This window comes from Anoplopoma fimbria, chromosome 16 (genome assembly GCF_027596085.1).
Source record: "Anoplopoma fimbria isolate UVic2021 breed Golden Eagle Sablefish chromosome 16, Afim_UVic_2022, whole genome shotgun sequence".
NCBI lineage: Eukaryota > Metazoa > Chordata > Actinopteri > Perciformes > Anoplopomatidae > Anoplopoma > Anoplopoma fimbria.
The window spans coordinates 22,337,599-22,355,869 of NC_072464.1; the positions used below are offsets into that span (position 1 = coordinate 22,337,599).

Consider the following 18,271-nt stretch of genomic DNA (forward strand, 5'->3'; position numbering starts at 1 on the left):
GACTTAAAACTTCACTTTCTTCATGCATTCAAGTGCAATCAGGAAACTTCATCATCCAAGAATTCACCTACTGATGTACGTCATGACCAACTTGTAAAAATGAGCAAATAACAAAACCTTTTTAGTGAGCCCTTGTTTTATTTCCGTTAATATGCCGTTCAAGACTTAGTTAACCAGATATAAACATGCAAACGAACTAGTATGATGTGGAAGAATGTCAGTGAAAAGTACACAAAACTCACCAGACAGGAAGTTGCTCTGAGCATCCAGGACGTCCTGGATGTGTCGGACCCAGATCTGCTTGATGTCGACGTTGGCGGCCTGCAGGGTGAAGCGCTCCGACGAGCCGCGACACGACAGGACGAACTTACAGGGATCGTTGTCAGCGCTCTCCTCCAGACCCAGGTAGGATACCTGTGGGGGGGGAGGAAAGGTATGTGTGGGGCAAAGTAAAAAGATTAATGGATTTTCTCTAGAAAAAGGAAAATAAACACTACATAATTGGAGCAGGATCAACAGATAGTGTTACAAAGTAACTGTGATTTACTAACTGGTAAAGGGAATTTACTGTTAACTTAAGTCTTTCAAAATGTGCATCCTTAATGTTATCCCCCCCGTCCTCTGCGTACCTTGATGCTCTTCTTGAACTGGTATCCCGGCGTAGACGATCCTTTCCTGAGCAGCTCACTGAAGATGACGATCTGCTCAAAGAGGAAGACTCGTCGCTCTTTGGAGCGCGACAGGACGCCGGTGTCCTGCTCGGTTACAAAGAAGGTCTCCTGCTGCAGCAGTTTGCCCTGACAGGTCAGTTTACCCTGAAGAGAAAATGGATTCAGTGCTCACTGGTCAGTTTTTCCACAATCAGTCATGAACAGGTGCAGGTTGTACTGTGCTGAGTGCAAACCTGTTTATTAATCAGCAGAACAGGAAGTGAACGTACCTCGTATCCCTGCAGCCGACCCAAATTCATCATGTCGTTACACAGTTTAGGGACCTGAGACATCAAACCTACTGCTTTCTGTAAGAGCCAGAGAGAGGGATTTAAATCATTTGTTCTGTGTTCATTTCAGATGTGTCCCACTTTTAGGCGTTTGGGAGTATTAACAGACCACCAACATCAACATGAAAATGCTTCTACAAGCCAAAAACTGGATGTGAAAGATGTTATTTTACCTCCATTTGTTCGCAGTCGATGCCGGCCTTGGAGCTGTACTTCAGGAAGTCCTGAGGAGAAACATGACCGCAACTTTAATACTCTGTAAATTCAGCTCACTGCAGTCTATATATATATATATATATAAACAACACTGTACCCTGAATGTCACACAGAATGATGTGTCAGATAAATAAAGAGGTCCTCTTTGTTTTGTAAAACTATTTAGAGTTACTGTTGATTGGATATTGACAAAAATTGTAATTTGTCTGTCTTTTCTTGGACTCATAAAGAACTCTATCCAAGTGTCCCTGTCCAAGTCTATGGGAAATGTTTGTGCTGGTTAAACATGAGGGAGTGGACTTTCTCACATCACACATGATTGCTTTCAGGTAAAAGATTGCTACATGGAGTTTATTTACTGGTTTAGTTTTGGACCACTGTGTTTGTGAGATGAAATATTTCCAACTAGTCAAAACTACAGTATTTTCTTTTGCCTTATAGATGATATTGAAAGGTTGTTTTATGAATTGTAATTAATAAAATTGCATGTGAAGGAAATGGAAAAGGATATTTTTTTCCTCTGATTTAAAATAAAATAGATTTATAATTCAATCAGGGAATTTGTGTCCATGTTACCTTCAGCAGCAGCTGGTATTTGGTGATTCTCTGGATTGGTTTGATGAGGAAGTCACTGATGGTCAACCTGGACTCGGTTTCCTGCTGGATTCCCTGGAAGACAAACACCAAAAGCATCAGAACACTTCTTTTTTTTATCCATTTTTCTTATTTGTGTTTCATGTATTTGGTGAGTTAAATAACAATTACCCAAGCTAAAAAATGATATAATAAGAAATGATATAATAATGTAATTAGAGAGTTAGGAGTCATTTCAATTTCAAGCTTGTGTTGTTTGGTGAAGAACAAAAACATAATTAATATCACAGGAACATAAAGAGTCAAAATATCACTTACATCAAAAAAGGTGTCATATTCTGCAACAATGAACTCCGACTTCGGCTTGTTCTGACAATAAACCACGTACATGTGGAGTCTTCTCTCCTGTAACACAAACACATTTTTTGTCAGACAGCAGATCATGAGGGTCAAACATATCATGATTACACAAAGTCCTCCTCTTCATCACCACACAGCGCTCCACTCACATGTTTGATGAAGAGCTCGGGAAGGTGTTCATGGTCTTCCAGGCATTTCTCCAGCTCTCCAACGAAGAAGCTGACGGAGACAGAAGACAGATGTTACAAACGATACATCCGACCCCTCTTTGGGTCTCGTTGGACACCGATTGTTGAACTTACTCTCTGTGCCAGTCGTAGATCTGGTGGATGTTCCCGAAGACGATTTTGTCCTTTCCTTTCATGTCGTCGGGGACGCCCTTCTCCTCGATCTTCTTCATGAAGCACTGCAGGGTTCAAAGAGGGTCAATATGTTAAGGACGCTCTGCTCACTTCTGCTCAGCTAGTGATGACAACATGGCTATGGTACTCTGCTAATGTTAGCTCCAGAGGAACATCTGAAACATTTGCATGAGAGTCTTTGGAGCAGAGCTGGACAGTTGTTGGACCCTGGACGACGCTACGCTATGATTGGCTAGTCTGAGTTCAAAGGGCGGGACTTGAAGAGTGGGAGATGCCGAGTTAAACCAATGAGAAAGACAACCACAAGATGATCTGACACAGATTATCACAGATGTGTGTCTCACCTCCACCACGATGCCCAGGTCTTTGACGTAGTCCTTCTCCGTCTGAATCAGCTCGTTGAGGACAAACCTGTGCAGAACAAACGGAGACATCAGCTGAGGAAACGTCATCACTGTCAACTAGGACTTCTTTAGCTTGTCCCCATAGGAGAAGCCTTTTTGGTTCTTTGTGGAGCTATGTATAAAGGTTTAATTTGGAACCCTTTCAGAGGGTTCTACCAAGAACCTAACATAAAGGATTATACCTAGGACCATCTGTGATCCAGAAGCTCCTATGAGAGGTTCAACAGAGAACCACTGCTATGCTATTCCACCTTACCCTTTTATATTCCAAGGGTTTCATCTAGAACCCACCCTGGAAGATCTACAGAGAACCCTTTCTTTATTCCAAGGGTGTCATCTCAAATCCATCCAGGGGTTCTACCGAGAAATCTTTTTATATTCCAATGGTTTCACCTAAAACCAACTCAGGGGTTCTACCAAGAACCCTTTTCATATCCCAAGGGGTTTCATTTTAAACCCACCCAGTGGTTCTACAGAGAACCCTTTTTTATAATCCAAAGGTTTAATCTTAAACCCACCCAGGGGTTTTTACTGAGAACTCTTTTTAATATTCCAAGGGTTTCATCTAAATCCCACCCAGGGGGTTCTACCAAGAACCCTTTTCATACTCTAAGTGTTTCACCTAGAACCCACCCAGGTTTCCTCGTAATGATCCCAGGGTTGGGCCGATGTGTTGAAGCGTAACACAAAACAATCCTGGTTCACAATCGCATTTTTTTCAACAATCTTTTCAAACCTATGTTTTGAACAATCCTTAAAGAATTCCTTCTATCAAAAAGGGTTATTTGGATTAAAAGTGTTCTCCATGGAACCCTTAGTCCTACAAAGAACCCTATAAAAGCCTTTGTTCCAAAAAGGGTCCCTTCAGAAGCGAATGGTTCTTGGTAGAACTTCTGCCCTTTTCAGTTCTTGAACTAGAAGTAGTTGTAGCACTACAGTATCAGCACTCACATCCGTCCTCTCATAGCTTTGGCTCTCTGCTCCAGTTCTGGGTTCCGTGGTTGGACCGGAGTGGTTTGCTCCGGCGGAGTGAGAGGGGAGAAGCCGGGGTACGCTCCTGGTTCCAGAGTCTGAGGAGAGGAGGTCAGTGTTTAGAGGTGGATTCAATCTAATTTTCCCTTTTCAGATTTGTTTGTCAGTTTCAGGAAAGCATAGAAATGATCCTCTATCATGTCTTGTGTATTTATTTGGACTGGTAATATTGATTTGTCTCAGAGGGCTTTACAGTAAAAACAACATTCAACACCCTCACAATTTTAAATAACTTGAGTTCAAAACAAACATCAGAATAATGAGATTATTTCATGACAGCAGGGGGCAGTAGCAGCCTGGACTTTAGTAGCTATAAGGAACAAACTTTGTTAATTGTGAAAAGCAAACTCCAGCTCCTGCTTTTCCTAATTACAGCAAATACACATAAACACTCTACTGTACATGCATGGGTTTCCACTACACACATTTATATTAAAATATGTGCAATCCACTGTACCATACTAAAATTATTCTGTCTGTTAATATAATATTTTAGTTATTGTGGATTTCTAACGTTTTTTACTTATTTAATATTCTTTACTGTGTTATTACTAATTTACTTATTAATACATGTTTTGATCTTGTTTTTTTTTTTTTTTACTTATGTCTCTTGTTTGCACTATCCTCTCTGCTGCTGTAATCCTGAAAATTTCCTGTGGGACTAATAAAGGATTATTTTATCTCTTAATATTATAGTTATTTGGTCAAATAAGCACAAAAAGATCCATACATGATATTTGAACTTCATGGAAACAGCAGGTTGTGTTCACTTAATGCCGCATTGTGAAGACAAGCAGCCTCCACGTCATGTTTTTTTTCCATTATAAAGAAGTGTGTACGACTAATAGATGCACACAATCATACACACTCACCATCTTTGTTTTAACCAGTTTTTCTATGGCGCTAACCAGCTCTGCAGCGCTGGGTCCCTCAGAGGACGACTGCAGAGACGTTAGCAAGGATGAAGACTGAGAGAGGAAGAGGAGGATGAAAAGGCAAACGACAGCGTTAGGAAGATTAGAAGTGAAGGAGAGAAGGCAGGAAGTGGAGGAAAAGGGAAGAAGAGCTGAAGCAAGTTAAGAGGAAAACTGCAGTGGAAGAGAGAGAAGTAGGTGGAAACACTGCAGGATTTATACCCAAAGAAAAGTAACATTAACAATAAAGTTCATCAGTAAGCGTATCAAAGAAAAAGCTGCTGGAGGTTTGACAGATGTTAGTGGACAGACCAAGATATTTAAAGCAGACCTCCCTTATGTCGTTACTCCGTCATTACGAGCCGTCTCACCTTGTCGTCCTGAGCCGAGGGGTCCTTGATGATCTCCATGGGTGGAGGCAGAGGGGTGTGGGCCTCCTCGTCCTGCTCCTCCTCCCCACCACTCTGCATCCCAGACGGGTTCTTAGAGAGGAGGTTACTGTCCTTACTGTGGAACCTCTGGAGGGGACACACAAGACAGAATTGAGTCAGTTAATGAAAATCACTTCTTTCCCATTATTGTCCATTTGAAACATTCATCACACTCCATCATCATTACGTGATAAGTGATTGAAAAGGTCTCTCTTGTGACATCATCAGACACTTAACTGGACAAACTCGCTTTGCTGTCATCAGTCTTTGCTTCCAATTTTCAATAAAAAAAAATTAAACAAACAAACATTTCCTCTGAATGCACTTGAATGAATAATGGAGCATGGAGATGCTGCATTTTAAGTAGTTTCGGGAAGTCGCTTATGAATCATAGATAAATTAAACCTCATGATCCTGGTCAGGCTCCATGAGTGAGATGATTGTTACGAGAATAAAACTCTCAAGCTGAATTTGACCGAGTTAAATCGGTGTTTGTTTAATTGACACAGTATGAAGGGGTCGTTTGGAGGAGTTCGAGCACAGGAGCAGAGAACGGGCTTGAATGGGGGCAACATATTTTAAAAACTTCATAAAATCGAAATAAGTTGTAAGTGTACGTTCAATTTCCTGTTATTATTTGGAATATTGTTACTGCTTTACCTTTCCTTTGGACACGTCTTTCAACAAGGGCAGGGCTTTAATCATAAGTTTGTATTTGTGTGTGTCGATGTATTTCTGTGTAAGAGAGAAAAAAAGCTCCAACACAGGAAGACAAACTGTAGCCGTTGGCTGTCTGTTACGTAAATGTAGATATTATTAATAAATCTCTACACACCTCCTGGTGAGGAGGAGCAGGTAGATTACCGTTTAACTACAGAGGCTTTGTATATAGGAGCAGATAAACAACCATAAAACAGATATGGTAATGCATATCTTTCAGCACGACGACAGGTTCAATAAATGTTGGTTTGATTCTTTACATTTGACATCTTCACATATTTTATTGCATATTTCACATATTCTATGTGTGAGACTTTCAGTTTAAAAAAAGCAGCATGCTATGTGTTTCATATCTGATAATATCTGACCATATAGGCACGTTTTCCTGCTGCTCCTACAAACACTGCTGATGCATCAGAAATAGTAGTGACCTAGATTTAGTTTTGGTCTGGTGTAAGACATTCTATCAGAAGACCTCTCAACATATGAAAGTGCTGCAAAACAGAAAGGTAGAAAAATAAGATTTACAACAAATCAGCAAATGTAAGTAATGCTATCAATTTAGGATATTCATAATTCACATTTCTCTGTCAGAAACACTTATTTTTTTGTTTTCTTTTACTTTTGTTGAATCTAGTTCTTCTGCTATCTCACTCTGGGTAAGTGTGTTGCCAAAAAAAAAAAGACCTGTTCCTGCAAGAGAATCCGAACAAAGAAAAGCTTCAACTCTCTTTCACACAAAAGGAAAAACACAAAAACTGTCTCCTGAAAACGGTCTGATCCGGTGATACCGTTTATCGAAAAAGCAAAGCACAATGATGGAAACTGCTATTCCTGGACCTCATTGCTTACCTCGTCGATGATGTCATCCTGCAGGTTAGGGTCGGGCTGTCCCAGGTCGATACTCTTCCTGCTTTCCTCTCTTCCCGTTCCTGGTCCTGTCAATCAACCAGTTCAGAATTCATTACATCAAAAAAACATTTGAACAAAGAAGCATTCTGGCATTATTGGATTTGATGATTTAAGAAATAAAGTTTTAATTTTATTTATTTGTATTGATTCTGTCAAATACAAACTAACAAAGTTAGTTTGTATTTGACAGAATCAATACAAATAAATAAAATTAAAAAGACATATGTCCTTTTTCTTATATTGCTAAAAACATATGAGAAGAATCGTAAAGATAGTTTTGTCACATTTACCACAAATGTCAAAGTTATTAATCACAATTATGTAAAATGTGTCACATTATGTCACAGTGACGCAGCAGGATCTTGCATATGAATACTTCCCTGTTGGTGCGTTTGATAACATGCATGCAATGCTGCATAAAAAATTTAAATATTCAACCACAAGGCCGGATCTTTTAGAAGCTCTCTACTTGCAACAGTATAATCAGGCTGATTTTCATAATGTACTTAATGGAACGGAAATAGTGGCTACTGGGAAGGAAAAAACGAGGAAGAGAAAAATGTATGCAATGTTTTGAAAACTGTTTGCATACAATCCAAGCAGCCTTTTGGCTCAGACAATACCCAAAATTCTGCTTTTGCCCAAAGTTTTCTAAATATTTCTTAACCAAAGCCCTCCTGTGGTTTCGATTGGTGTTGAACTGTCTTACCAGTCTTCTTCTGTTTGTTATTGGGGAGCTTCTTGACCGAGCTGCCGTGGCTGAGGCGGCGGACCGGACTGGTCAGCCATTTCCTCAGAGTGTTCCCGGAGCGTTTGGGTCCAGGAGAGCTGGACTGCAGCGAGCTGAGCGACGCCTGAGGCTGGAGGTTGGTCACGGACTCCGTCTTTCCATCGGAGCCGCTAACGGGATAGTTTTCTAAAAAAAGAGAAATGAGAAGTTCACATTTTAGTAAGAGTCCATCAACCATACATACTCTGCTTCCACAGCGTTCCATATGTTTTATAAATGAAGGTTGGTGGTGATAGAAGAATCAAACTAAACATACTTGATAAAAGTAGAAGAAAAACTGATAATTCCATAGAGGATGTTTTTATCTACAATTGCATTTAAGCTCAGTAAGGCATTGCTCAGACTAAAACACAGAATATGAAGTTCTTCATGGGGTTTTGCAGGTAAGCAAAGACATTTTATGCTCCACTTGTTGCTTTGCTGTCGAACAAACACAGGTTGGACTCTGTGCACTACGTGTTTGGCATTTACAGTCATGTTAAATCAGCTGACAGGAGCTCACACACTCCTACATCATCAATCAATCATCACCCATTAATCACTCAGTACTGAAATCCATCAAGTTTTCACCCTGACAGTTACTTCAATAAGAAAAAGCAGTAATGTCTGTAATGTTACTCTTTAAAAAAATAAATGAGGCACATGTGCTTTTGTTAATTATGTTCAGGAGACACAGCATCATGTTTTGGTTCTTGTGAAAGGAAACTGTGAGCTCCAGATGAGTCTTTTCATTAATACAAAACAAAATGTGTTCAGCAGCTGCTCTCATGCCACGCTGGAGATTAATCTTAATGTAATCCTATTAAGCTAGACAAAGTTTAATAATTTAATTCAACCGTTTAAGCAATTATTATTATGATTATGCAGATGTGACATGTTTACTGTTGAGATTATATCACATTTTAAATGACTGTGCATAGTTTAGAGCAAACCGGCATGTTGAGAAAAAAGAAAACATCATTGTTTTTTCATTCATGGCTGCAAAACCTTTAAACATCCGAACATAACAGACCGTGTGTGTGTGTGTGTGTGTGTGTGTGTGTGTGTGTGTGTGTGTGTGTTAGTTAGTGTGTGTGAGTAAGAAGCGGTAGTCATGTGTCAGGAGTGTGGTGGATCAGCTGCACTCACACACAGCTGGGAGCTATGTGCTGTGATGTTGGGTGTTTGTTTTAGACAGGAAATGAAAGGTTAAAGGTCAACATGTCTCCAGAGGGGTTCCTGCTCTACTATCTATGAGTGGGGAGACCAATGCGCCTTTTTTTTTTTTGGTTTACCTTAATTTCCCTCCCTATTCATGCCCTTCCTCCCTCCTCATCGCTCGTGCTTTTTATCCAACTGTCTCCTACTTTTAACACAAATGTCTGTTGTTGAGCTGTAGATATCATGTGATATTCTGTCATTTCTATGAAAATTTTCGCTGTAACGTCAAGAAAAAAAAAAAAATCCCTTTCACTTCCTGGAAGTATTATAAGCCAGAGTGGGTCAACATTGTGCAGAAAGACAGCAGCCGTGTTGACGTCTGAAGTGAAACTATGCTTGTATCTATTCTATCTCAACATTATTTTATATTAAATGTACAATATTCTTAATTCATTGAATAAAAGAGTGAGAAATTCAATGTTTTAACTTAAAAGTTATGAATAAATCATCATGTATTTGTGCAGCTTCACCACTCAAACATTACTGTCCAAACAAAACAAACATTTTCTAATACTTCTGTCTGACATTAACCTTTTCTTTTTCTGTGCTGTCACCCAGCTCCCACACCTTTTCCCTTCATACTGTGCAGCAGTGCAGGTTATTGAGGCATGTATTAATGGTGGCTGTTGTTTTAGCTGTTATCAGACTGTGTCAGCAGTGTGGCAGAGATAAAAACTCGGTTCAAACCAGAAGCCAAGGTCATCCAGAGCTACTGAAGGTGCCTCTGTTTGTGTTTCTCTCATGAGACAAACTCATGATACGCTCAGAGAGAGGTGGAGAGAGACGTAGTACTACTGAGTGTTTCTACAGAACTTCAGAGAATACACTTCACCCCAGTGGTGCAACACCATAGACCGTTTTTAAAAATGGACACGATGACGACTCCTTTAAAAACAAAGATGAAACATCTTGATGTTGCTGGCTGCAGTATAGGTCAGAAGTCCCGCCCACTACATATGGATGGGTGATCCATACATCAACTCAGTTTTCCAAAAGATGATTTCTGGCATTTTACGTAGTTCTTATCAAACTTCCGTAATCAGAATATTTGCGCTCCACTTTTGGACTCCGGGAGAAGGTGGACACGTTATCTCTTTTTTTTTTTTATAAGGTCCATTTATGTAGAAACTATGTGCAAAACAGTTAAGACGACACATTATACCCACATTGCAACAGAAACAAGTACAAAACCAAAACATGTGCTGACCTTAGTACTTCTGCACACACCAAAGTAAGTGTTAATACATAAAATACTTTACACACACGCACATGCACACAAGTCTTTGTTGCTCTTTTCCTTTGTTATTTAAAAGAATTCCTTTGTTCTTGTACGTTGTCTCTTGAACTTTAACTCACTCTCAGTCTGGGAGTTGAACAATGTAGGGAGTCAAACCTGCCCCACAGACAAACAAGGGCTGCACACTTTCTTTTTTTTTTTGAATATTGTTTATATTTCATTACAATGGCTAAATATTAAACCCAAAAAACTGGGTGGTTCAGACAAAACCACAAACAACTGCACCCTGTATTTGACACAACTCCAAATAGATTACACACAAATAAAAAATAACCCCAAAACATATTCTAGCTGCTTAAAAATGTACTTCACGTTGGAAACAACCTTTAAAGACAAACTGTGTAACCTCAAGACAAATATGACGAAGTGCTGTTGGTGACTTGAGCTGGTGCAGTGAGTCAATCTTACATTTGTTAATCACGGCGTATCAAAAACATGAAAGCAGGCATTCTTTGAAATCAACACACTTTACAGCCAGCTAAGATGGAAGTTGGAGAACAAAGAGACTGAGACCAAATCAACCGTCACCACTCCTCCACTCCCTGTCGTCACTCCGTCACGCTGCTTCAGTAGTTTCTCCCTGAAGTGCTATTGAGCGACTCCAGTCATGTGTTTTTTAAGAGAGTGAAACATGTCATAGGTCACCTGTTCACCTGTCCGTGTGCTCTTTCAGCAGAACCGATGTCAGTCACTGAGTGGCCTTGACAACTGGCTGACGACAGAAACTCATTACGGACCCGAGCGCACACAAACAGAGCCGACTGATAAGACATCGCTGCTTGAACTTCAGCTCCTGCAGAGACAGATGACGGCAGCAGAACCAGTGTGCTGCCGTCAGCTGCTGGGAGCTGACCAGTCACCAATGGAGCGTTGATGGGATGATGGATTTTTGAAGCCCAATGAGGATTTTTCTATTTCATTAATGCAGAAAATATGCTCTGTGGCAAACAAATGTTGATGAAACTTTCACATTTTGTTCAGCATGATCATTTTCACAGTGAACAAAACTTTTGAAGCGTAAATGCAATGACCAGAAGTTAAACGCTAACGTTAGGCTTTAATGAACTACATGATGGTCACGTGACTTCACGTCACCACCACTAAGCTAAAGGAGGACTGGTGTTCTAGTGATGAAGTTTAGTCGTCTCATTTAGACACTTGTTAGCAACCGCCTTTTTTAAAAAAAAACACATAAAAGCTTCTAAATTAATCTATTCAAATTCTAATTTGTGTTTTATGCCGTACGACAAAATGTTAAAATCTCTTAAACTTGGGTTAACTCATTTGAACATCGTCATGAGGTAGCCACAAGTGCAAAAATTCCTGCAGTCCTCAACCAGATATAGCTGATTAAAAAAGGACCATAGTGTACAACGAGCATGAAGTATGACATAAGTAGAAACACCGCCTCAGGGTTTTAGGCCTCCTCCAACCAGTCATGTTGCATTTTACATCCATGTCTGTCCATAATGTCATCACTTTTTTTTAATATCGTCATAATTAGCATATGAATTACGGCCCCAAAAACGCGTTTTGTGAGGTCACAGTGACCTTTGACCACCAAATTCTGTGCCGATCATCATCGAGTCCGAACGGACATTTGTGTCAAATTTGAAAAACATCCCCTCCAGGCGTTTCTTCAGAAATCCCATTCACAAGGATGGGACAAGTAGAAGTCACAATGACCTTTGACCATGAAATTATACTCACTTCATCTACGAGACCAAGCGCACGTTTCAACCAAATTTGAAGAAATTCCCTAAAAGAGTGCTTACGATATGGACAGATGTACAACACGAGATACTCTTATTTGGTGTTGTGGTGGTTCAGTTGGTGTCAGTAAATATGTGATTTGCACTTAATGGCCCACAACTAATTCCTCTTTATTTCCTCATCAGTTGTCATCAAGCAGTCTTCACCTCCAGCAAACATTCCACAGGTAAACTAATAAACCTCAGATGAGGTGGTTAGACTAACAGTGCCAGGGAAGCGGGAACATTTACACACTAGAGGAACAAAAGGTGACAAAAAGCTGACACACGCCCGTCTTTGTGACAGGAAGTCTTGAAAGAATTGTGGATGACACATCAATTACAGTTTCACTCCATTCCAGAGAGAATACCAGACCATCATTCTAGGACATCCAGGTTTGCATTTCATCTTCTGTCTGTTCCAACAACGCAACAATGCTGACATAATGCTGCAGTCAGTCTGAGAGACCTCGAACACAACGCACGGGAAACTTTTCAAAACTACACTTTCTATCTGCTCGGTACTTTACAGAAAAAGTTTATTTTGAGAGGCCGTAACGAGTTTCTTGCTTGTGGTCCTCATCAGTCGTTAGCCGACGTCCCAAGCGGTGACTCTTCGTTTAAGAAGTGATATTTAAGGAGTGAGTATTGCAGTGTTAGAACTCTGTAGTACACACACTACACAGTGTTTCCCAGAGTACAGCAGTGTCACACTGACGGCCAAAGTCAGGTGAGACCAGACAAGGAAGCTTTTGTTCAGCAGCCCGACAGAAGGACAGACGGTCTACTGTTAAAATCCCCATCACTCACTATCTTTAATCACACACGCACACACACACAAAAACACACACGCACAGATCTGACCTCCAGTCTGTAGATACTAAGTCAGTGGTCTGAATGCAACAGAACAGGGTATTTGTCTTGCTCTCGCTCTCAAACACACACACACACACACACACACACACACACACCACACACACACACACACACACACACACACACACACACACACACACACACACACACACACACACACACACACACACACACACACACACACACACACACACGGTTTCATTCTGTAATTACGCTTCACACACACACACACACTTTGTCTATGAATGGCTCTATTGACACGAGAGTATTGAAACTCAGACCAACTAAGTTTGACACACACACACACACACACACACACACACACACACACACACACACACACACACACACACACACACACGTAAGTTACCAAAATATTAAAAAGCTACAGTATTTACCACTCACTTTCCTGTTAACTAGATGGATTGGAAGCAATTTGAATGGAAAAATCTGTGGAATAATCAGAAAAATGCATGCAAGATGAAAGGGACGTGAGAATAACAGTAGTATAGTTTATCATTACAGTAAATACAGTGTGTGAAAAACACTGAAATTGTAGTTTCCGCGCACTCTCCTCCCATCATGCTTTCTTTTGTCAATGACAGGAAGTGAAGTAATCTGGAACGATGACATTCCTCTCATACCTTTCATACCTTTCTCTCTCTCTCTCTCTCTCTCTCTCTCCCATGCCTTACATATTTGATACCACACACACACACACTTACTATACAGATAAAATGACAACAACAAGGTCACTCTGCAACTCGGTCTCACTCCCAACTCATCAAATATCAACGCTTGGTCAGTGCCGCTCGTTGAGTTAACATCAAGAATGACCTTACTGAACCTAACTATTTCATTTTGTTGCCTAAGCTTCCTGTGAAGATGGAACTTTATTTTGAAGATACTTTTTGCATGTAATGCAAGTTCATTGGCTCATGCTACTCCTTTCCACCAAGCTTCATAAACACTGGGCCGATAGTTTTACCGTAATCTAGCTGACAAAAGTCCAAACAAAGCTAAATCATAACTCATCATTATGGCATCACTTTAACAACAGGACTCAACAAAACATCAACACAGTTCAGTGTTTTCATGCAAGCTTATTGAGTCTTGGCTTTTTTCCATGTTCAATTAACTCCATGCACCAACATAGACTAGTTGATTAGCTTGCATATAATAGAAAGTAAGTAAGTAAAATCATTCATGAAACGTCTCATCCGTAGCAACAAAATCAACCCCCGTTCTTCGACTTTACTCCTTTGTTCTCTTGATTTCTTGGTGAAAGCTTCTCTCTTGGTCCTAAAGAGGAGTGAAGCTTAATCTCCATTTAGACTAAAAACACTCCTCTTCATGTGAAACACCTCAACTGGAACTGAAAAGACGTTACAGATAGGATAATTGACAATATAACCAACAAATAAAACTATTACATTTGTAGACGACACATTTATTTCTGGAGGGAAACGGAAATGAAGATAAGTTGCTAAGAAAAAGCTTCTGACCTATACCACAGACACTCATCTTTTAAATATTTTTAACAACCCACAGAGGAAACTGTCAGATGTCAGTGTATTTAGAGGAACTGAAACTCAAATGAAGTCTAGTTGTTGGTACGATCAAATCAGTTCTCGTTCTCCACTGCTGCTAAAACCGTCACCACTCAGACTGACTTTAATAAATGAGACGCTTTAGGGTCAGATGAGCCTGAACACACTGAATCACAGCTGATGAAGCAGTGGAGCAAAGTCTCTGTCCATTACCTCTGCTGGGTGTGTGTGTGTGTGTGTGTGTGTGTGTGTGTGTGTGTGTGTGTGTGTGTGTGTGTGTGTGTGTGTGTGCCTCCGGGTCTGAGTAGTTTCCTGCCCATCTTCAGGTTTTATGTGTAATGGATGGGACGCAGGATCACAGTTAATCACTCGGCCACTGTGAGATAATGTGGAAGTGCCTCTGTTTGTGTGTGTGTGTGTGTGTGTGTGTGTGTGTGTGTGTGTGTGTGTGTGTGTGTGTGTGTGTGTGTGTGTGTGTGTGTGTGTGTGTGTGTGTGTGTGTGTGTCATATCATAGAGGCTGTGAGTTCTTACACATGTAGATGCATGCTGTAGTAGAAAGCTCAAACCCGTCTAACCAGCTGAGCGTCAACGCTTCAACAATGAAGTCACTTTATAAAAACTGTTTTAAACACGTTAAAGAAAGGAACACAGGCTTATTATGGGAACACTTTGCCATTTTGGAAATATAGATAAAGGCACATTTCTCCCTGATGAACACATGACGGTTACTTATGAAGTTGCCTACTTTTATGATCCCGTTTGAATTGTGTCAGGAATTACACAATTGCTATTAGGCAATTTAAAAGCTATTTTTTTAAAACTGTTGAAGTATAAAACTGCGAAAACTACATTATTGGAAAGACTAAACACCCAAAAGATGAGTAAGTTAAATCCTAACTTTGTCTCTTGCTAAAGCAACAGAAGAACAGATCTTGAGCTTTTGCTTCCGGGCTGATAGAAAGAGTTGCAGGATTAAAACCTGTGAGGCAGGAAAACGTTACATCTGAGCGTAGAACATATCTACGTAGCTAGCTAGTGTTGATGACATATATATTGTGCGAGACAAAAGATTTAGTTCACTGAGCAGTTTCACACAAAACTAAATCAAAATACAACAAACTACGACTTGCAAAATTATCTTTTAAATTGACAAACATCATGTGTGTAATTCCTGGCACAATTCACACCTCATTAAAATAATTTACTTGTTATTCATTGTCCACTACTCATACATGTTTATTTCCACAATGAGTTCCCATGGGGGACACCGGAGGGGGCGGGACTTCACCTCTCTTTCACCCAAGATCAAATCTCAGCAGTCACTTAGATTTACATCTAAATAGATCATCTTCAAAATATTTTGCCATCGCTGAAATCAGTGGAACCAGTTCAGCTACATTCAGCTCTGTGCTGCAGTCTGTGTCAAAGTCCACTTTGTCTGTCCACACACAGTGGAGTTAAACGTTAGCCTAGTCCTCAGCCTTAAGGTGGTTTCAGCTCAGGGCTAAAAACTGAATACCACAATAACTGTCAGTGCTTTGTGAACTGGTTTTGTGCTTTTAGAGCTTTTAAAGCTGGTCAACCACTTAAAAGATTCAAGCATTAACTATTTGACAGCATGTTCAGTTAATGGGGGCGCGGCTGAACTGCATTGTCAATTTTATAACTGAATAAAAAGTCCTTTAAAAGGAATACTTCATCTGCAAAATGAAAATGTGCATATCAAGTTTCACCCTGAATTCTTGAAGAAAACTTTGTTATCCAAGTCTCGTCCTCAAGTCTCGTTCTCTGTGGAACCATGCAAGAAAATCAAAGTTTTCTTCACAAATTCAATGAAACACAGGTGAGTAATTTCTGTAATCCATTTGTGGGGTAATAGATATTTTAAATCCTTCAGAACTAAACGGAAATCACGTTTTTTGTTTTTGCAAATGGTCTCACTTTCTGCCAAAGTCCAATTCTCTTTAAGTTTTCCCTAAAATACATGCAAAAAAGCAATAAATGAATCCTGCCATTCTACATTTCTGTCAAGTGACCCCAGTAAAATCAGAAAAATGCAATCCAAGATAAAATTAAAGGTTTCGTACAGACATGAATCACATGATTGTGTCTGCATGAGTGTTGGGCATCAAAATCCCACTCACACTCATTACCTAAATCACAATCCCCTCTGTGGCTCCATGATGGAGATACACTGCAGCTCATTATTGAAATATATAGTGGATTGTATTAGTATACTTGTCATCACATAATGATTTTTATCTTGATTCAGGTAACAATTTCGTTTAAAAAAAAGTCCTAAACCACCAAACAACTTGTTTGTCAGAGCGTTTAAGGCATAAATAGAAATATATGAATGTTTTGTGGTTTGAGTCACTTTTTTTCCCCAACAACAAATGACCAGTTCTACTGCCTCTATCTGTGGAGGAAAGAGCTTCACCTGCCTCCAGGTCGCTCATTAGGAAAGAATAACAAACAAACAAGCAGTCAGTGCAGTGATTTTCCTTTCTGGAGAGAATGGTTTCCTAGGAAAAAAAGCACCTGTTACTTTGGACCTCTCCACCAAAGACAAACAGACCACAGACCTGGACTCAAATGCACCTCGCAGTCCCAGTCTGAAAAGACTACAGGAGCCGGGACCTGAGGCTAAAACTTCAACAAGGTTTTGCACAGCGACGACTTTAAATCCGTGCATGAATTACTTTAATTGAAAAATCCAATATGCATGATCTGCATCTGAGGCCGGATGGTCTGGACAGATGGTGCCTTGCTCGATAGTATGCCGTGTCCCCACTCTCACAGTCTGCTAGTTATGTCATCAGCTGTCTGAATGTTACGAGACGCAGCAGAAACCACATTGTTCTGTTTGAAGGCACAGACAGGAGTTGGGGGATTTAGAAAATGATAAGTATAACGACTCACTGGGAGTCGAGAGAAATCCTTTGATGCCGCCCAAAAGCTCAGTCATAACCTGCTACACACCCACACACGCACACACGCACACACACACACACACACACACACACACACACACACACACACACACACACACACACACACACACACACACACACACACACACACACACACACACACACACACACACACACACACACACCCACACACACACACACACACACACACACACACACACTCCCTGTGCAGCAGCTGACTGAATTGCAGGAAAAAAACGATTGCACAATCCAACATCTAAAAGATAAAGAGAGAAACTGTCCTCTGCTCAATGTGTGTGTGTGTGTGTGTGTGTGTGTGTGTGTGTGTGTGTGTGTGTGTGTGTGTGTCTCTCTCTCTCTTCCTGTTTCCTGTTTCACAATAAATTTTCAATTCAAATCTGTTTCCAGTGAAAACATAACACAGCATATCAGTAATATCTCTCTCTGAATTTCTATTACTTGGTTTTCGGAACCCTTCTTCATTCAGTCAATGACTCACACACACACACACACACACACACGCACATTAACAGACACACACACCCCTCTCATAATTGACATGTGCAGAGAATGCTAGCAGCCAGAAACCCGTTTTCTAATTCATTCCTCAGCACACACACTCACACACATTCACAATAAAAGCATCCAAACTTGTAAAGCATGCAACACACACAGACAGCATACACACACACACACACACACACAATTGTGTGTGTGTGTGTCCCTTCATCTCGTCCCACCTGTTCGGTCGTAGCAGCAGCAGCAGCAGCGGTTGAGGATCCATCCACAGCAATGCCGACCTCGCTTCATCCTCCCTCACACACACATCCTTCTCACATGCACACACACACACACACACACACACTCTCTCTCTCTAGCTGTCTGACTCAAACCACTAAAAGCCGG

The 18,271-nt window shown here is 40.4% G+C and overlaps 1 protein-coding gene across 1 annotated transcript in view; it reads right to left on the reverse strand.

Moving 5' to 3' along the window:
* The window catches only part of kalrna (kalirin RhoGEF kinase a), a 138,260-nt gene that overhangs the window by 14,111 nt on the left and 105,878 nt on the right, over positions 1–18,271 (reverse strand). The window contains exons 41-54 of the mRNA XM_054615852.1: positions 7,655–7,861; positions 6,886–6,971; positions 5,254–5,400; positions 4,841–4,936; positions 3,888–4,006; positions 2,877–2,943; positions 2,473–2,576; positions 2,320–2,389; positions 2,129–2,215; positions 1,793–1,885; positions 1,174–1,224; positions 941–1,018; positions 630–815; positions 243–414 (exon numbers count right to left, since the gene is read on the reverse strand). Of these exons, the coding sequence (XP_054471827.1) occupies positions 243–414; positions 630–815; positions 941–1,018; positions 1,174–1,224; positions 1,793–1,885; positions 2,129–2,215; positions 2,320–2,389; positions 2,473–2,576; positions 2,877–2,943; positions 3,888–4,006; positions 4,841–4,936; positions 5,254–5,400; positions 6,886–6,971; positions 7,655–7,861 (1,563 nt within the window). The remainder of the gene's footprint in view (positions 1–242; positions 415–629; positions 816–940; positions 1,019–1,173; positions 1,225–1,792; positions 1,886–2,128; positions 2,216–2,319; positions 2,390–2,472; positions 2,577–2,876; positions 2,944–3,887; positions 4,007–4,840; positions 4,937–5,253; positions 5,401–6,885; positions 6,972–7,654; positions 7,862–18,271) is intronic.